General features: G+C 36.3%; 2 protein-coding genes across 5 annotated transcripts; one reads left to right on the top strand and one right to left on the bottom strand.

The window, feature by feature from the left end:
- Window positions 1–498: 498 nt before the first annotated feature.
- On the top strand, window positions 499–5,450 carry LOC132166506 (beta-carotene isomerase D27, chloroplastic). 3 transcript variants are annotated; one of them, XM_059577331.1, is made up of 8 exons: window positions 499–680; window positions 1,915–2,374; window positions 2,470–2,609; window positions 3,001–3,093; window positions 3,776–3,837; window positions 4,122–4,165; window positions 4,978–5,070; window positions 5,269–5,450. In XM_059577331.1, exons 2-8 carry the CDS (start codon window positions 2,143–2,145, stop codon window positions 5,352–5,354), a joined length of 750 nt encoding a protein of 249 aa, XP_059433314.1. In that variant the 5' UTR covers window positions 499–680; window positions 1,915–2,142; the 3' UTR covers window positions 5,355–5,450. The 3 variants fall into 3 exon arrangements, with proteins under 3 accessions (XP_059433314.1, XP_059433315.1, XP_059433313.1); XM_059577330.1 differs by having other exon boundaries at window positions 500–680; window positions 4,122–4,228; XM_059577332.1 differs by lacking the exon at window positions 5,269–5,450 and having other exon boundaries at window positions 4,122–4,228; window positions 4,962–5,043.
- A 2,308-nt stretch (window positions 5,451–7,758) lies between these two features.
- Window positions 7,759–16,408, bottom strand: LOC132165438 (type II inositol polyphosphate 5-phosphatase 15). Of its 2 annotated transcripts, XM_059576007.1 has the most exons (11): window positions 15,516–16,408; window positions 14,958–15,210; window positions 13,623–14,415; window positions 12,559–12,683; window positions 12,022–12,106; window positions 11,193–11,358; window positions 11,050–11,090; window positions 10,673–10,940; window positions 10,148–10,271; window positions 8,612–8,972; window positions 7,759–8,440 (listed from the first exon to the last, which is right to left on the bottom strand). In XM_059576007.1, exons 1-11 carry the CDS (start codon window positions 16,264–16,266, stop codon window positions 8,084–8,086), a joined length of 3,324 nt encoding a protein of 1,107 aa, XP_059431990.1. In that variant the 5' UTR covers window positions 16,267–16,408; the 3' UTR covers window positions 7,759–8,083. The 2 variants fall into 2 exon arrangements, with proteins under 2 accessions (XP_059431990.1, XP_059431989.1); XM_059576006.1 differs by having other exon boundaries at window positions 11,050–11,358.
- Between the last annotated feature and the right edge of the window lie 4,391 nt (window positions 16,409–20,799).

Below are 20,799 nucleotides of genomic sequence, written 5' to 3'. Positions count from 1 at the left end.
AACTCCAAGAGGTATTAGGTATTTAACCCTAATTATTATCAACCATTTTTAGTCTTCAACAATTGCTCCAAAATTAAAATTTTGTTATAGTAAACATCAACATATAATTTTTTATATGTAACTTTTTATTCTCTTTTTTCTCTCTCCCTTCCCTCTCTCATTTTTTTTTCTTTCTTTTCAATAAAAAATAATATTTAAAGAAAATAAATAGTTGAATAGATATTAACCACTAAATAGTTAATATTTAATATTTAATTTTCAAGACTGATAATTTTTTATACAATTGGTAAACTTGACTTGAACATAAAATAAAATTAGTATATTAAAATTGATGAATTTTCATTTAATTAAATAAATTATATAATCTTAGATATATGTTTTGATATGACCTTCTACGTGAATGGTTTTCTCTTTGGTCAATTAATCTGTTTAATTGTAATGAACTTGGAACTTCACTTGCGTGGCTCTCTGTGTCTCTCACACACACCCACACACGCTCAAAGAGACAAGCTTACATTGTGGATAGACGCACGTGTGCAGATAGGAGGTAGGATTTTCCAAACTCACCGTAGCTTTATTCGTGCTTGGGCTCGTCATTTCAGAAATCCTTGGGATGTGAAGCTTTTGGGGATGACATGTGCGTGGCCAGTGGAGGCTGAAATCAATTTTCCTCTTAATATGTAAGTCACATTATCTCCAGCCCATTCTCTGCTTTTTGCTCTATTTTCCGTTTTGTTCTCTTTCCTTAAATTTGTTTCTGGTTTCTGTTGTTTTTTTTTTTTTTTTTTTTTGCTCTTTCTATAAAGAAATTAAACGAGGTAATATGGGTGCTTTCAGCCTCAGGTCAGGTGGTGAGCTTAATTAAATGGGTGTTTAGGGATGGTCACTTCTGTTTAGGATGTCACCCACAATCTGAAATTCACACGGGCTGCGGTCACTTACTTTATTAGCTAAAATCTTATCCTTATCTCCCCTTTCTACAAGTAGTTGGCCAAAAAAAGAGAGAAAAAAGATATGGAAACACAGTGGTAAACTAAGTTCGGAAAAGAAAATTCCTAGTTTGAAATGAAGATAAATAATCACACATTCGTGTAATTTAGTGTGGGTATATGCCCATATCCTTATCGCTCTTGATTGAGGTCCCGAGGGCGAAACAAATTGGACTTATTGATGCACTCTCGATAGGTCGGCAAAAATACATATCATGGTGTGAAAGTCATATTATATATGTTTATCTTTTTGAGTGAAGATCATAGAGATACCAAAAGTCCTCTCACATATTTGATATATATCAACTACACCAATACATATATATACATAGACCTATCACAATGTTTATTTATTTTAACTGTTTCCTATGGAACTATATGTTATTATAGTAAGTGCAAATTAAACTAGAAAAAGAAGAATATTTGTGCTCAATTTAAATAATGAAATTAATGGTCAAGTATTCAAAGAAATTTACTAATAATTCTGTCCATGGAGGAGCTTGACCTATCTATGTATTTCTTGGGGACATAAAATTTTCTTACAACTATAAAATTGTCATGTGTTCTTAATTAAGCACGTGAGAAATACATGATTTTTTAGTAAAATTATTATAAAAGTAAGTGCTTTCTCACATGATGTGACAATTTTATAGAATCTCCATTTTAGTTTGAAAAACATTTATGTCAATTCCTTGGCAAAAAGAATGAAAAAAATAAATCCATTTAATGCATCTTTTTGAACATATATATTGTGTTATATAGCATTACTCTTGCCTAACTTTAGTGTTCAACACTAGTGCATGTTGGAGGCAGTGAATATGAAAATGGTATAGATTTATTTAAGTATTAACTACATGATGAGGCAGTTAGCCACCAACCTTGTAAAATGCTCCCCACTAAACTAATATATATATATATTTTTCAGGGATGATGTGTGCAAGACGTACTCCAAACTAAGAGGATCTTTAAGATGGGCCTTTCGCTAAATTCTCTACATGCACTATTTGTTCTTATTAATTTCCTCTAACAATAACTTCCATTATTATTCATATATATATATATATATATATATATATATACCATTAACACTACTCATCGACACAGGCTTCCTTTCTCTCTCTCTCTCTCTCTCTCTCTTACAAAAACTAAACAAATGGATGCAAAGTTTGTTCTGCATACCAGCAGCCCTTTCTCATCTTTGGCTCACCGGAGCTACACCTGTAAGCCGCCGGTACGCTCCCCGCCTACTCTTGCCGTGCTCACAAGCCCAACGGAAACCATAACCCAAGAAGCAACAAAGACGACGACTAGCGTGATCTATAACGATAACTGGTTCGATAAAATTGCCATTAACCATCTATCGCAGAGTGTTCAAGCAGCATCAGGTTTCTATATTTATATATATAAACTTATACATCTTCTTCATTACTATATATTCATTATGGAGCTGGAGAAAGAAATTATGAAAGTTGACATGCAGGATTGAGGAACAGCAAGAGTGGGTATGAGAGCTTGGTGGAGGCAGCTAAAACAGCATCGCACAACTTTAATCCGATTCAACAACGTGATATCGTCATTCAAGCCCTCCAGATTGCCTTCCCAAGGCCAATCCTCTCTTTGGCAAGTCCATTTACTTCCTCCATTAATTTCTTTCACACACACACACACACACACACACACACACACACATATATATATAATTGTTCTCATTCGTGCGTGCAACTCTAGCTAGCTAGCTTCATATTTTTCTTCACGACGACTAGAGAAAACTCAGGAAAGCTAAAACGACAGCCAGAACTGCATGCCTTGTATTAATTAATATATCATTGTTTGATAGTAATACTGAGTTTTCAACAAGTGTAGGCTTGAAAGAACCCAGCCCCACCCGTGTCTTTCACACGTACATATATAAGTCATTTCTTGGATTGTAAATAATGGTGCTTTTTTTCCTTTTTCTTTTTTAATTACTGATTAATTAATTGTTGATGTTTTGGTGACCGAGGGCATGCAGATAAAGACAGTGCTACCGCAATCTAAATTGGCAAGGGAATATTTTGCCGTCTTCACCACTGTGTTTTTTGCTTGGTTAGTCGGACCATGCGAGGTATATAAGGATAGAGTTGTACTTTAATTATTTGTGAAATTACTTTGATAGCCGATTGCTTAATTAATAAATTTATAGGGAAAGCATAAAACTACAGTAAATTGAACATCCTTAAACACAGCGCGCGCGCGCACACATATATATAGACATGCATTTCCAACACTAACAGTAGTACTGTTGAATCGGATATTTTCATGACATAATTAAATAGGAACGTTAATGCATAGAAATTAGAATAGACGAGGAGTCGACTTGGACTGGCCGGCCGAAGACATTGACAGATCGATTAGCCCCTCTTATTCCACCATATATTGCATTCCACAGTCACATTCGCTCCTGCCCTCACTTTAGGGCACAAATTATACATGCATATAGCAAGTGGCAATTAGTTTGAGGTATATATATTATATAGGGGTGATTCATCACCATCATGAAAAACAGCAGTCTGTTGTTGTAAAATGTTGCCTTTGCATTGCTTTAAAAGTGTTAGCTAGTATTAATTTCATCTGTTTGGGACTCAAATATATATACATATATATATGTCCACTCATATATTATATATATATGCATGCAGAGCTATGATCTGCAAATAATTAAGATGCTTATATATGCATGTATATATGCAAAATTGTTCATCAAATCTAACCGAAGTCGGCTTATAAATTTTCACGTACAAAACAAGGTGAGGGAATCGGAGCTCAACGGAAGAAGAGAAATGAATGTAGTCCACATAAAAAAATGCAGGTAACTTTAGCTTCACCCTTGTATTTGAACTATAATAAATATTTTGAACCAAGAACTGTGACGTCCCCCATGCACTTCACCAACCTAAGACACTTCCATGTAAAACAATAAATGTATATGCTCCAATGATTGTGCCACAGCCACCCCGGCCCCCAGATCAGTATTCTTCTCTTTCACCATCATCATATCACCATTCCGGCCAATTCGTTTTTAATATCAAAATCACCCCTGTATATATTCCTCTAATTAATAATGTTTTTTTTTTTTTTTTTTTTTAATTGCAGGTTTTTGGAGGAGAGCAATTGTGTGGGACTTTGCACTAATCTCTGTAAGATGCCATCCCAAATCTTTGTCAAGGATTCACTAGGAATGCCACTCAACATGGTCCCTAGTAAGAATCCGCATCTACCAGCTTCTACCTACTTATTTCAGATCATGCGGCTTGCTTCCCATCTGCATTAATATTTATTAGTTAATATATATCGAAATTAATTAGATGGAAAAGTACTAATTGCCATCTGCAGCAAATTAAAAAATATCTTATATTTCCTCTTAAAGTAAAATTGCAATTGCTAAACCAAATTAAGATGAAGAAAAAGGAAAGAATTCCACTTGGAACTGTAATAGTAGCTGCACTAAAAAAGTGGAGGCCATGCTCAGTCAATGGAGGGCCCCATGTAGAAGCCACCCAGGGTGCAAACAAAATGCAAGGAGACCCATCCAATTAAGCTGGGTGAGAATTTGTAGCACATAGATTAATATAACAAACGAATTACATGTTTTTGCTCATGATCAGATTCCTAATCGTGAATCAAAAAACTCATCATTAGTGCTATATATATTTCCCATGAAACCAATTATCCTTCTATAACCTCAATTATGATTTATATATGTCCTATTAATTCACCACAATCATCGATCGAAATCACCCACTGATCGAAAGCACTCAAGAACATTTAACTCGTCACGTTTCTACGTGCCAATCAATTGTTGAGAAGCATATATATATACCTTTGACCATCTTTGATCATGAGTACTATATATATATATATATATATATATATATATATATATATTAAACAGCTAGCAACTTAATTTGATCAGAATCAAAATGAAGTAGCCAGTCCTTCCAATTTGCAGATTTTGAGGACATGAGCTGCGAGATGATATTCGGCCAGGATCCTCCAGCTTCATCCGATGATCCAGCATTCAAGCAACCATGCTATAAATTATGTAACAATTCAGACACCCTTCATCAGCTACACCTACATGCTTGCTTTTATCTTCTTATATATTAATCTCCTCAGTTCTAAAAAAATTGGCATGCTATATATATATATAACGATCTATATATGGTGGATCTATGATAATATAAATTATGTGTGATGGAAATTGGATTCTAACTTAGGTTTATGTACATGATTCATGCAGGCAAAGCAAACGTGAAACACAACATCAGGTGCTCCGATCCAGTTAGGGCACCATTTGGAAAAGATCCTTCTCTTTCTCACAGTTGATGGTCATTATTCTTTCCACTTTTCTATCTATGTAGTAACTTTTTATAATTTTTATTTGAAATTCGGAGAAATGCTATACGTATCATTCTTCCGCAGCTGAAAGCTTAATTACTTATATCCATTCCGGCATCGATCGATAACCAAAATGGCTTTTTTAATCAAGACCGTGCAAATATTATGAGAGATCAGGGGGAGAGAGAAAAATATTTAATCTGGATTTGTCCTGGATTAAAATCAGATAAGATAAAGGATGTTTGTCCAGGATCTAAATCATAAATGAAACTTCCAGATCAAGCAAGCAATTGACAGGTTTTGGTGCCAACTCAATGAGTTTGTACATCCTAGGTAGGCCTAGATCATATATACCAAATTGTACCGGGAGCAACCATCAATTGATCAAGAAAAATTCAGGGTGCATAACATTGGTGAAATTCGAAAATAAATAAATCTGAAGAGCCACTGCATTTAGTTAATTTTACTATGGGTTTACCTAGGTCCTAAGGTTGCCAACTGCGAATCCAACATGAAATTAAGAGATTTGGGTTGAGAGATCATCTGACCCATTGAATAAAATAGGTTGAGTTTTTTGTTAACTTATATAGTCTAATACTATGTCTCGACACGACCCAAACTTGATGTGTAACATTTAGGATTGACAATTTTTAACACGAGTCATGAACGTAATATGAAATTTGCAAGTTATGGTTGAAAGGTCTTACTCAGTTAATTAAGTGAGTCGTGTAAGAGTTGACTAATATAATTTTATATCTATACTTCGACATGCGGATATAAATTGCTGCCAATAAGTACACCATATATAAGTGGACAAATGAGAAATTGAACATGTAATTGATCATATGAAAAATTGAGACAATTAAAGTTGTTGATTTAATCATTGCAGTACTGTGAACTACCTAATATGAAGCACAAACAAGAATTAATATGCATGATACAGCTGGACAGATGCCAAAAAAGGACCACATATATATATAGATTTTTTTTTTTCTACTTGGGAACTTCCAACCAAATTCATAGAATTTGCTCCTCCATGAGGTTTCTTTGCAGTGTTTGATGAGGGTTGGACCGGGATGATACTTCATGAGCATCTTATTATTAAATATAGTGGGAAAGCCAATCAGCTTGCTTCCCTGTTTTGGAGTGAAGATGATGATATTGTATGGTTTAAGACGAGCAAAGGTGGACCCAAGGGTGTTTCCCACCTCTGGTGTGCTATTAAGTGAGCAAGCCTGCAAGATTCCTCTGTCGTCTTTTCTGTCTCATTTGGAGAGTGACCGAGTGCTCCAACCCACTTTGACCTATCAAAAAGTTCATCTCAAACTTAATTTCCTTCATCATAACATGTTTTGAAGTTTTTTTCTTTAGGTGTCCAAATGTGCGACAAGAGAGTAAGTGGAATATTCATAAGCTGTATTTGTGGGATACAAACACCATTTTTTAAGTCTAAGGAGGCCACTTTTGGAAATTCAAGGCGCTGCCTTGATGGGAAAGGAGCTCTACCAATAGAACATATTAAAATATCTATCTTTATTTATTTATTTTTTAATGTATATGCATAGTATATTTGTTGATAGGATGTGAAACCTACATTTAGCCCCTAACTAGGCCACTATACTTATAAGCATATTCATTCCAAAATATCCTTAGGGTTAGGGCCCATACCATTAATTGGTAACCCTTTTCTCTTTTTGGCAATTTCACGAATATATTTATCATTGGAATATACTTTTTATATAATTTAATCACTGCTTGGATAAGATGTAGAGAAATCCGCATATATAGGAGATTGTAACAAATGACATTATAGGAGGATATACGTCTGATTTCAGTATAATTACATCAAAATCAGAAGTGGCTGCAGCTATACTATATATCTTGGAGTTTTTAGCATATGCTTCTGTCTTTCCATTTGGTATTCGACTACATCCATCTCCCAAGTCTTTCAAGTCATGGGAGGTCAACTTGGATCAAAACGCTATTCTCTTTATTATTTGGCATTCAGCTCTGATGCCCTTGAAGGTTATTTATGTTTTTTCTTTGGAGGGCATACTAATGGACTGATATGTAATGTTGTAAAAGTATTTATATGAACAGGACATTTAATGGTCTTTCAAGTGTTTATTTTTTAAATCCTTCTGTAATTGGATGCTTGTTTGCTTTCAACAAGACTCACATGTTTAAATAAATTTTAGATTGTCGGACTCCGACTACTTGGGCAAATAGGTCTTATCTAGACTCTCTTAGACATGCTAACCAAATTGCTAGTAATTTGGACAGAAAATTGCTGAAGATCCTTGTCCAAAAATGAATACTGCTCATATTTTTTCACGCACTAAATAAACAGAACGGGCCAAATAAAAATGCACGCCCCTCCCTCTGCTTGAAGTATTTGCTTTTTCTGTGCACTTTAAACCAGAAAATCAGTCCAAGAGATTACAACTTGCACCGAGACCTTACATATCAAACTGATGACAGTTGAAAAAAAATTGGCACCAGGTGAACTGAATAAAAATGCTATGGACACAAATAAACTGGAAAAAAGAATGAAAGATTGAAAAGGCAACCAGGCACCTCAAGTATTTACATCAAGATGATTGTATATTTGTATGACTAGACGATTTTGACACAGGAGGATCCCTTAAGCCAATTGGATGGATCACCCAATGTCTGTGTCTTTTCCATTGACCAATGCATGTTATTTATCTTCTACTTTAAGGACTATGCAAATTGCGTAAGTGATCAACCACATCATAAGAACTGCTGAAGCGTTGATTATCAGACCGCTGAAGAACGGTTCCTTGGATTTGCTGCGAGCTGTTGGGTGCAGGCTCAATCCCTTTTGTCTTGGCTGTAAAGCAATGTCGCACACGAACACGGTGATTTCTCGTCTCAGTCGTTTTGCAGCCCCGCACCTTAACCACCAATATAACTTCCTTGTCTCTGTTGTCTTCACACCAAAAGTTTTGTGGAACACCATCAACAAACTCTTCCAGAGTTTGGAATTCATCGTGATGGACTGATACCTCTGCAATATTATTGGGTCTGATTATGCCAGCTAGTGGAGTTACCTGGGTCAAATGCAAGATTAATAAATAAGCCCAATTTTGAATCTAGATCCAGCAGAACATCTTAAGTTTCTCAAGTTCCATGTTTTTCTGACATAAATTGAAACATCGGGAAGAAGCATGTTTCAACTGCTCAAGGCAGTAGAAATTTTTATTCAAGGAAAAAGAAATCACCTCGAGCCATCGTGGAAAGCCAAAAGAACCTCTTGGACAATGATCTGCTGCTTCTCCACCCTCCTTAATAGAAGACTGACCTTCACAAATTATTTCAAATAAAGCCTCATTTTTCCCACACCTATTTGCAATACGCAAAATAGACATGTCCTGGTTTTGAAGGATTATGTTGTTTGTACTGACAATAGTTTCTGGGATTTTGCATAGTTCTTCAAGCATATATTTAATTTTCTCATTTGATCCAAGAATCTCGCCAAGCTCTTGCCTCCTTATTGACTCATCAACTCGAGCAATATCAACATTAAATATGCAGCGGACAGGCTTATGATCACTGTCCGTCACATCCATGCAAGCCTCATACCTATTGAACAGGAGAGGTTAAGTAGCAATTTTTATTTTATTTTTCTAAGGAAAAGAATAAAGAAACGAGCTGATGTATTAATATAATTATACTTGTGGAAAGATGCATACATATACAAAGAGAGGAAGATTGAACGAGAACAAGTGCAGAGATCAAAATGCACCAGATATAATAGTCAACACTCCTTACAGCTTTATATAAAATCAAAAGGGTTATTTTTGTCAGACTATTGGATCACATTCCCCTCCTATGCATTTTATGGACCTATAAAAGATTTAGTTGCCATCCAAAATGAATTATGACAAGAATGACATATTAGGGAAAATGCCATCTAAAAATCTAAAATGGAATCATATATATATATATTAGCCAAATCCTTAAAGAGAATTGGCTAAAATTGATATTAGCCAAATCCTTAAAGAGAATTGGCTAAAATTGAGACAAGTCCCTTTTTTTCTATTATTTTTTATACTACAGATACATGAATTAGGTTGACCAAACTTGTCACTTGTTAGGTTGAAGGAACTTTCCTCCAAACCAGTTTTGAGGAAATTTGTGTCCTAAAAGATTTTGCTGCCATCCAAAATGAATTATGACAAGAATGACATACTAGGGAAAATGCCATCTAAAAATCTAAAATGGTATCATATATATATTAGCTGAATCCTTAAAGAGAATTGGCTAAAATTGCGACAAATGTCTCTTTTTCTATTATTTTTTAATATTACAGATACATGAATTAGGTAACAAAATCTTTTATTTTTGGTTGAGTATTTATGAAGAACATTTTCTATTAAAATTTTTATAAAGAATATTAAGGTTAATTTTTTTTTTTTTTTTGATATTATTTATGAATACACAAATTGGGTTGAATAATCTTTTATTTTTGGCTGAGTATTTATGAAGAACAAATGTTTGCTTAAAATATTATTCTATAATTCTTTAATAATATTTACAAATATACAAATTGGGTTGCATAATCTTTTATTTTTGGCCAAGTATTTATAAAGAATGTTTTCTATTAAATATTTGTTGGTTGCATAAGAATATTTTTGGCTAGTTGACAATAATATATAGATTCCGTTAAATTATTTGAGACATCATATACAAAATATATGTGGGTGTGATTTGCTCCCTATAAATGTGCTGAAAGCAATCATGCTAGGAAAACTTACCTTAATATTGAAGAGACTACAGGACACTCTAAGCTGCACTCAGATACCAAAGCTGAGCGGCTATCACGGTATAAAATTCTGTCACACCAGGCAGGAATGCGCTTCTTTTCACCAGAATCATACCCTACAGACAGTTTACACACGATTTCAGAAGCTTTTGAGAAAGCCTTATAGAAATATAACCTAAGAAATCAACTCCATATGCCAATCACTTCAAAAATCTTTTCCCTTTCAGGTCAGGAGCTACTAACCATTTTAGAAGAAAAAAAAATGTCGGGAGCCAAGTTTCTAAGAGTGGCTAATATTTTAGGCAAGTAGTTAAAAAAAGCTTTTGTAAGTAGGACAATTGCTTATTGGAGTCATAAACAACTCAATTATTACCAAATAAGTCCAACCCGTTCAATCTGCATGCAAGTCCAAACCAATAAAGCAATGAAGTCTTTTTCTCTCTCTCTTTTTAAGGTCCTGGGTCCCTGGCCAATACAGTTAAATCTAAAAAAGCATACATGTTCTAGTAAAACCAACCTGCTAAACCGGCTTGGTGCCTTTCAAACTTGTATGTGGGTGGAAATGTAATAACTGCTTCACTCATCCCTTGGAAGACATTACCAGATTTCATTTCCGCCCGGAGCTGATCCCTTTCTCTAAGCCAATCAAAGCATCTCTGAGAAATAAAGTCCCTTGCTTCGTCATAAGAGACACCATCAAGCCGATAATTGAAATCACCAAGAAATATGACCAAGTCAGCCTCAGATAACTCAGGCATCCCTTCAGCAGTTTGCGCACCAATAGCCTGTACACACATCATGCTTTATCACACAAAATGGAAAAAAAAAAAAAATTGTACAAGAAGTAATCTAATGATTAAAATGGTGGCTTTAGCAATCAATATAATTACGTACATTTGTGCCACGAAGCATTTGAACAGCAGAAGAAGAACCAACTGCAACAGAAAGGACCAATGGCAAGCCAGATCTATAAACAAGCCAAACTAAATACATTGAGAAGGCAACTGAGCAAAACAAGAACAGGTACAGCACCGTACCAGCCGCAGCATTGAAAAGATGAGTTGGTCGGCTGAATGTCATAGTCTGATATACATGACCAAAATCTGCATTGCGCCGATTAACTGCTTCTAAATGTGCTGCGAAGTGACAGTTAACAAAGCACATTATCCGGTCATACACTCGTAGCCTCAAACCAACAGCTCCCTAGTCAGACAATGTTAACATCAATCATCAGAAAAACCAACAATAATATATAGTCAATAATGACGTGTTATTAAGAACAAGAAACTGGTTTCAGATGAACTAAAGAATCTAGTTTTTGCATTTACACGTCTATGCATAAAAGGTAGACACATGCAATCTAGAGAACAGTTGAAATGATGCAGGAATCGCTATCTGACACTTCATATCAGAACCCAATTAGCAACACTTCCATCATTTTCAATAGCAGATAAAAGAAGTCTGTTTATTAAAACGATAACACAACTTTTGAAACAAAAAAAAGCATAGAATGTAATTAACTAGAATTCAAAACCGATCTTTCATTAATTTCCTCATCGGCTCATCCCATAAATAAAATTTGACCACATGATAGGTACAGCACCAAGCTAAAGATAACAGATGTCATCCCAAGTCAAAAATATTACAGTTATCTTAAATTTTTATTTTTCTATTTCTTTCAAGTATTAGCATCATCAGGATTGAGGGGACTTTATTTTTTCTTTGTTTTTTTCCCTCGCCCTCTTTTGGGTGGTGACAAGGGTGGGATAGGGAGCTTTACTGACATAAATGACAGTAAAGTGAAACATACTCATTTACTAGGTATTACAAAGTAAAAATCACTAGAACAGACTAGGAGAGGGATACCTTATTACCAATTGCACGCCCAAAGCCACATGGAACTGCTGCAGCATCTACATCACCGACATGAGCTTTAAGATTGTTTCTAACCCTAAAATACAACACTTCAACAATCATAAATGAGAAAGTCAACGAGGACAAGGGCCTTAAATAAGATTAAAGAGAAAGAAGTAGACACCTAAGAAAAGAAACAGAAAGACAAACTATATACATACATTACATAGAAGCTCAACAGCACATAGAAATTTAATTAGGCCATTGTTTTATATTGAATTTCAGGACGCAGATAAGCAGGCCCACCAGAGAGGAGGCAAGGCTAACCAGAATTGGCCTAATCATTACCAAGTGTAAAGAAAAAAAGATAGCCTCATTTAACATGAAGAACACAACACGATCAACTCGTTTCAAATATTATTTTTTAACAAAATGAAACCATTGAAATCAGACATGAAAACCCCCCATAAAATGTGAAAAGAGCTTAATTTTTGAATTTCTAAAATTCCATCAGAACTCAATTAAGGCCTTCCTAAGACATATACTCACCAGACAGCGATGAGCAAGCCTGCCAGCTGCCTAGAACCAACGCGTTCAAATGTTGATCCTTCATCCAGGGTTTTGCCTATCATATCCAACCACCACAGCCCGACAGAACTCCCTTCAAGTCCAACCTACAGTTGATGGGGGAAAAGGTTAATAAGAGGTGATAAGAACCAACTGAAAGGTTCATCAAAGATCACAAAATAGTACAAAAAGGAAAAATGAAGAAGAGTTCACAGAAAAATTTAATGCAATAACCCATTCATTTTGTTCAAAATAAGAATAATTTTCCTGGATAACAAGGGAGATAAATCATTCTTTCTATTTCTGCCCTTTTCTTTTGAACAGGGTAGATGCCACCCACTTTGTCGTGTATGTTTCATTTACTTTTAAGAAATATTCCTTGCCGCCAAAAAAAAAAAAAAAAAAAAACCAATCAAAGAAAACTAATCTAAAGGTCCTTAAATTAGCATAATTTGAAAAAAAGAAAAAGAAAAAAGAAGTTGTCTGCCATAACAACATAACATGATGTCTTTATCAAAGAATAGCAACACAAATCTGTATTACTCTTTTTTTTTTCTTTTTTTTTTTTTAAAAAAAAGGTATCGTAACACAATCGTGTCCAAATTCCACTTTATAATGCCTCTGAACAAAGCATGAAATTGGATCTTCTCTCACTATCTCTAGTGTGTAACAACATTCCCCGCCCATTCCCAACCCAAACCAAATAGGTACGCAATCTAAAACTTCTCTAATGATATCTAAATAGCCAAAACGCTGTCTTATTTATCAGCTATTAAAGCTGTATTGCTTTTATCCTGGCAAATTCATTTATTCTTGACCCAAGCTTCTTGAGTTGTAAGTATCCATACTCCAACATTATAAAATCTACATTTGACGAGCGTTTCAAGATAACTTTTGACACAGTATGGAGTTTAAGAGTCTATATTTTCTAACAACAAATCCATATCGCACAATGTGACCTAAGGTTAAAAGAGTAGACTATATGCAATCTGTTCAAGTTGCACTTTTTTCAACTTACTTGGCAAGAGAAAAAAATAAATACTTACAGTCTCTTTAGCTGCAGACATTGCAAGAACACCAGCACCCATTTCAACTTCTTGCAACCCAACAACAACAATCCCAACATCTGAGCCCACAAAACTTAGCCAGGACATAAGGGAGTCATGAGATGCTCTTCCCTGTCCAACATTCCAAGTACCAGTCAATATCTTTACATTTTCTATCCTTGTGTATAAAAATTCTTTGCCAGCCAATTCTGAACACAATGGGCTGTCAAGAGGTCCCGGAGATGTGATGTTCCATCCACGTATACCACCATGATTAGCCAAGGTGAAAATATAACCAGCTCCAATAGTCATTTCTATCACCGGACTGCTGTGAGCTACCCAGCCTCCAAGCAGAGTACCACTGAGGTCCAGTACTTGGACGGTTCCACTTGCATAACCAACCCATATTCGCGGCCCATATGTACAAAAACATTGAACAGCAAAAGAATGGTACTGAAACTCTTGTATACGATTGCCATTGCCATCCCACTGCACAAGTAAACCACTTGTACACCCAGTCCAAATGATTCCATCTATAGCCAACACCAGTGCATCAGTTCTCCGATTGTCATCTCCAAAGGCCCCCTTTGCTGCAACTCGGCGTACAGCATCTGCTGCTCCCATTATAGCATTGCGTGAGCGCTGAAAGAAACCAAAGGAACTCTGCATCTTTTCTTTTTTAGAACTAGAGATATATTCAACTGAAAAATCTTGTGCTGATGAAAATTCTACTCGGTTCTCAATCTGACCGTCTGTATTGAACACTTTTAACAACTCCCTTGTGCGAGCATTCCTGTGAAATTACAACTCCTAGAATAAGTTATATCCATAAACCTATAAAATTTGAACAAATTCAAAGAGATGAACCAATGCAATGCATGAAATACAAATTATAAAAAGATACATAGGGAGCATCATCTTTAGTCATTCATGTATCCCCTTCATTTTATGCACATATGGCATCACAAAATGAGTGCGCACCACACTGACGTAAAGGGCTAATAGCTAAGTGGCATATTGACAGTAATCAATGCTCTTCCATCTCAGCTGACCATCATTGCCTCTATAAGTGTACATCATGTGTGCTATGAATTAACCCAACAGTGGCCAAAGTTAATAGATGAAATCATATGGTGATGGTAGATTTTTAATCCAGCATGTTAGTCAGTGAACCAATTTATCAAACTCAATTACGGTAAACCCACAATAAACAGTTTCCTCTTATTTTTTTTGGCAATGATAAAAAACAAAAAAAGATGATTTAAAACACCCAAAAGCAAACAAGGGCTATATTGAGGTTGAAACAAAGGAACAATGCTAAAAGTTAAAACATACCACAGGGCAAACGACTGATAACCAGCACTCCACACTTTTGCTCTAGAATTATCAGATAACAAGTACTTAACATCTGATGTGAATATGTTACTGAAACCGTTTACATTGAGTTGGCTCCGCAGGTCAATGTATGACCTCTCCACCATCAGAGAGGCCATGTGCCTTTCTTCATTTGTTAGAGAAAGAGCTTTTTCAATTGCTTCCCATGGCCATATTTTAATAATACCGCCTTCTAAACCCGACCACATGTCACCTGGACGAAACAAAAACAAAGTGAGGGAAGCAGAAAGCACAACGATCTCTAATCTAGCATTAAGAAAGGCGCATACTATCCAATTCCTTCTAATATGTTAAATCTAAAACTATTTCAGTAGGTTGTGCGCGAACATTAATCACTTGCACCACACTTGTCAAAAAAAAAAAAAAATTAATCACTTGCACCACAGTTGTTACTGTTCTTACCCTATTTAAAATTTCCAATACAATCATTTCATTTCTTATAAATTATAATAAAAGCACATTCACTCGGGCTATTAATCAAACAGAGCACAGACATACCACAAGACGTGATGGCCAACGAAAGGACCGGCCCCCGATGAGCCTGCCAAGACAGGCCCTCCTTAAAACGCCTCCTCCGGTCACCGTTCTGGTCCAGCATCGTCATCTTCCAGCCCCTGATCCTCCCATCCCGGTGCCCACTCCACACCACTCCGCTCGCCTCATCCCCAACCAAACACATGGCAGGCGAAGTCGACGCCGACTCCCGAAACGGCGCTGTATACTCATCCCCAGTCTTGAGGTCTCCAATTCCGGGCTCGTACAAGTCCTTGAAGTCCCAGACCCTAACCCCGTTCTCGCTCGCGGCCCACAACTGGGAGTCCGTGGCCGTAATGGTTCTCAAGAAGCAGGCAATCTGGGATTCTCTAAGAGGGTGGGGACGGAGCTCCAGGCAGGGCGGACGACCCGGGTGGACGGCGGAGCGGACGGGGAGCTTGAAGATCCCAGTACCACCGCCCTTGGCGACGAATTCGGGGAGAGAAGAGCGCTCGTTTTGGGGGCTGGAGGCGTCGTTGGAGAGCTTGCGGTCGAGGAATTGGAGCATGTAGTCAAGGCGCTTGGAGGTGGATTCAATGGACTTGGAAGACACGGAGTCGTATAGGGTTTCGTCGTCTTCCTCGTTGTCCGAGGAGGATGAGTGGAAATACCGGTCGACGTATGTTGGCGGCGGCGGCGGAGACGGGTTGAGAGGGGAAGAAGAATTAGTAGTACACAAGACGTCGTCGTCTAGGTCGATGAGCGGGGGATCCATGACAGTAGAAGCGAGAGAAAGAAGGTCGAAGAAATCGAGAGTGTGTTATTGGCGTTTGTGCTCCGACTTTCACTTTGGGATTTAGATATTCAGACAATCAGACAAGAGAGTGATGACCGGTTGGTTAGTTGGCCGAGAGGTTACGAGAAGAGACGTGGTTGTGACTCTTTTTTTTTAAAAAAATAAAAATAAAAAATTTAACAACGTGATGGTCATGTCTTAACGCTTGATGATACTCAGACACCGTTACGTTGACGCATCTCAGCCATTCGCGTTTGCTTCTTATGACACGAGTCAACAGGCTATTCAATATTTGACAAAAATTTGTAAATGTAATGCTATATAATAATAATTTAATAGTTAGTTAAAATTGTCATATTAGCATTGTAAGGTAAAAAATTTAAAATATAATTTTTAATATTACACATTTATAAAAAGTAACAACTAAGACACATGAAACTCATCACTTTAAAAAACTATTGTTAAAACTTAAATGCCTTTGAGGTACTTGTAGGCAAGCTCATTATTCTATGGGCCCTTCAATTTCAAAAACTATCACCGGTGTTACTTATGAGGAGTGTTACACATTTTAAATTTGTTTTTCAAAATTTGATTTTCAAATGATGTATCACCATCTCATGAGATTTATTATTTTGAGAAGCGTGTCACAAACTCATGAGATTGTGACACATCATTTGGGAGCCAACTTTTGGGAAATAAATTTGAGATGTGCAGTATTTCTCATTACTTATATACATTCGGTAAACGTAGATGGTACTTTCATTCATGTTCTGTCCATAAAATTAATGGGATCCATCTCAATGCCTTTCAAAACGCGACACTTGTCCTATATGAGTTATTAATATTATTTAAAAAATAAAAGAGAACAAAAAAAATGGGAATAGTTTGACTACCTCTTATTACCCGTTTGAGGGTAATTGAACTACCTCATGCCTTTGGAAGTGTTTGACCACTCCTAATTTGGCCAAAACCACCCCTCAATTTTATTTTTGTTGTCAGTTGGGGTTAGACCTGCCATAAGGAGTGGCCAAACAACCTTCAAATGGCGAATAAGCAGTTTAGCCACCTTGTGGTTGGGAGCCAAGTCACCTCTTTTTCTTTTTTTTTTTTTTTTTTTTTTCTTTTTGGCCTAGCTTGTACCGTATATTCCTGCAGCCCAATTGTTTACTTACAATTGAAAAATATATATACTTTTCGAAATCAGCACGTCTTTTTAGAATGGAATTGCTGTTAAAATCTAGAGAAGACAAGTTTTGTAACGAGAAAATAAGAAAGGAAAGAAGAAGATAACACAAAAGCTAAGGTTACAAGAGAGAATAATATATAAGCAGGAGCACATCATATGAATCATGGAGTGAGATTTGGATTTATTGTGAACTTTAAATGCTGATGACGGGACTTCATTCGTGAATGGTAAAGAAAGAAGGAAATTAGAGAAGATGTAATTATTGCTTTAGATTTATGAAATTTGGGCAGAGACTTTTAGCAGGAGATGGTGGTGGCGAAGAAGAGTGCAATGATTGATTACTGGACAATTGAAGCTGCAACAGGCTTTTGCATCCACTTAGGGCCAAGGAGTTTTTTTTCTTGTGAATTTTGGTCAAATACGAAAACGTTTGTAGGTAGAGTTAGGTACGAGTGATATTGCATTCACATCAGTAATAATAATAATAATAATAATATAGACATTAGTGCAATTGTTCCACCGAAAGGAACAAAATATGAGTTACATCATTCAAATTCTCCACGATCCATCCATTTGGGTGGCAGAGTTTGTGTTGGACAAGTGCTTTAAATAATATATGTTTCCATATTCCCATGTTTCCAAATGAATCCGTGACCATATTTTACAGGGTATTCAATATTTCAATGAATGTAATTTTTCTAAATTTATTTCAACCAACTCAAATAGTCTTTATATGTCATCAAGCACCATGTTCTTTGAGTAGATCAATGCAACCAAGTTGTTTTAGCTGTTATATAATATGGCCAAGGCCCCATACGGGCCATACTCCGCTTTGGTATTGGGCCTACCAACAACTTGGGGATCTCTTGCTAAGAGTATAGTTAAATTAATATATCTCTCTTTTCCTTTCTTTTTTCTCAAATTAAATGGAATAAGTAGACTAATGTTAATGTCTTTCTTTTATCACTAAAAAAAAATTACGTGAATTTTAAAATTATTATTGAGCTTATAATTAATTACTATTGAATTTTAATTAAATAATAATTTTAAAAATCACTTTATTTTTAAAGTGATATTTATAAAATTACTCATGAGGAAGTGACATGCTAATTTTTTTTTTTTTTTTTTTTTCTAAGTACCATATTAATTTATTTTTGACATGTCTACACAAGAGAAAGAAAAAAAATGATTCGAATTAATAACATTCTCTTTATAAGACGTGGTTCACACCGATTGTTTTATAAGGAATGAAAATAAAAAGGAAAGAGATGAAATCAGACACTTATTTAGAAAGATATTAATGCAATAAAATACAAAGCCAAATCTTCTACATGAATCAAAATAGGTAAGCGCTGGGATCTGGGTAAGGTTTTCTGTGCCTGCACATGGATTAGTGATAATGCTCTTTATCATTTTTCATGGGCCACGTGCACATAGTATTTTTGTGATTTTGGAGAGGGGGCCCATAAAATAAACGGGACCGACCAGGACAGACGGCCCTGATTGAAATTCGACAAGTGTAAGAATAATACGGAAACCAGAAGATAGGACCCAAAGAGGGGCAACACTCAACAGAACAAGACCCCAACCTCGGGTGCCTTTACAGTCTGTCTTGATCTCCATCGTTGTGTGCATTAAAAACAATCGCAACATGTTGGGAAAATTGATAATTAATTGGTTATCAATTTCTCACCAGCCCTTTATGCGAAAGACAAATTTGGAAAAAAAACACACGAGAACACACACCAATCACACACATACACAAATAGTTTACGTGGTTCGGCAATATGCCTACGTTCACGGGGCATGATCCGGTCTCCTTCTTTACTATTGAGAAATATTGAGTACAATGGTACAAGCCTGAACCGCTCAAGTTTAATATCCCAAACCCAAGCCCTTAACCCCTTGTACACCCCACTCAACTGTCCTTCTCAAATACCCAGTAAAGAGAAACTCTCTACACTTTGTAAATGTCACAAAGTGCTCTCACCAATTTGAATTTTCGGATCCCCTCTTAACCAAGGACTGCATGTCCTTTTATAATGGCTAATCACAAAAATAGGAGAACAATTTTAATCCAATTGCTACTGGGAAAACGAAACCATCATGAATACAAAGTCTTTTTCATGATGAAGATAAGCATTGCAACCCACATGTTTATCCACACACGTTTTCTCCAAAAAATCAAATTTCAAGTTGTTCTTGGACTCTTTTTAAAACTAACCTTATCCTCTTATAGATAAATATGACTTGAGCCCACTAACTTGAATATTGATCTTTTCCAGCAATTATCTTCACACTTATTGACAATTTGAGCCATTATCAACAATCTCCACCTTGGCGAAAATTTGGCAACCTCCACTTGAGACCTCAAGTCCGCATCTTGACCGATGCCCATCCCCACGCCCTGGGATGTCGTACAAAACACTGTCTACACCAACAGTAATAATTCCACAAGAATTATCATGCTCCACCATAAAGAGCACATGCACTTAGAATTAAACCATTCCAAGAATTTTCATTTTCGGCACATGTCGAAAAAATCCTGCTGAAAAATATGGTGCAACTTCCATGTTTGGTTCCCCCGGAAGTTCATCAGCCATCGACACCCTTTTCCACCACATACCCAACATCAAAAAATCAAACCAATGTCTCGTATGCAAATGTGGACCCGCTAATAGAACACATCCATTATCCTGACATTTTTAGCGGTCATGCCAGAGGATGTACATGCCATTATCAAAGAACATCATCATAATCATCTCTCACTGCAGTGAGAGAAACACTATTAGCGTTTTTGGAGCAATCTGCCGAGCCTGCTCCTCTCAATGTTTTGTGTAGCCCAGATTGGATGTCCTTGACTTGTATTTGCCACAAGCCAAAGTTCATTCTTCCGTCGAACCTTTCAATCCCAAACTTCAAGGACTGCATTTCTTCTTAACGAGTAGAAATCCGCAACCAAGCTCTGATACCAATTGTTGGGAAAATTGATAATTAATTGGTTATCAATTTCTCACCAGCCCTTTATGCGAAAGACAAATTTGGAAAAAAAACACACGAGAACACACACCAATCACACACATACACAAATAGTTTACGTGGTTCGGCAATATGCCTACGTTCACGGGGCATGATCCGGTCTCCTTCTTTACTATTGAGAAATATTGAGTACAATGGTACAAGCCTGAACCGCTCAAGTTTAATATCCCAAACCCAAGCCCTTAACCCCTTGTACACCCCACTCAACTGTCCTTCTCAAATACCCAGTAAAGAGAAACTCTCTACACTTTGTAAATGTCACAAAGTGCTCTCACCAATTTGAATTT

This window comes from Corylus avellana, chromosome ca11 (assembly GCF_901000735.1).
Source record: "Corylus avellana chromosome ca11, CavTom2PMs-1.0".
Classification (NCBI taxonomy): domain Eukaryota; kingdom Viridiplantae; phylum Streptophyta; class Magnoliopsida; order Fagales; family Betulaceae; genus Corylus; species Corylus avellana.
The sequence above is the reverse complement of the archived record's forward strand: the minus strand, read 5'-3'. Positions and strand labels throughout refer to the sequence as shown.

What these genes read in the sequence shown, in the direction of transcription:
- LOC132166506 (XM_059577330.1), top strand. Translation starts at nt 2,143, where the DNA reads ATGGATGCAAAGTTTGTTCTGCATACCAGCAGCCCTTTCTCATCTTTG. An exon ending in GCCACTCAACATGGTCCCTA is followed by an intron (nt 4,229 to 4,977) that starts GTAAGAATCCGC and finishes TCCAATTTGCAG; the next exon opens with ATTTTGAGGACATGAGCTGC. An exon ending in GCAACCATGCTATAAATTAT is followed by an intron (nt 5,071 to 5,268) that starts GTAACAATTCAG and finishes TGATTCATGCAG; the next exon opens with GCAAAGCAAACGTGAAACAC.
- LOC132165438 (XM_059576006.1), bottom strand. Translation starts at nt 16,266, where the DNA reads ATGGATCCCCCGCTCATCGACCTAGACGACGACGTCTTGTGTACTACT. An exon ending in GTAGTCTCTTCAATATTAAG is followed by an intron (nt 8,973 to 10,147) that starts GTAAGTTTTCCT and finishes CCTGTTCAATAG; the next exon opens with GTATGAGGCTTGCATGGATG. An exon ending in GCTTTCCACGATGGCTCGAG is followed by an intron (nt 8,441 to 8,611) that starts GTGATTTCTTTT and finishes CATTTGACCCAG; the next exon opens with GTAACTCCACTAGCTGGCAT.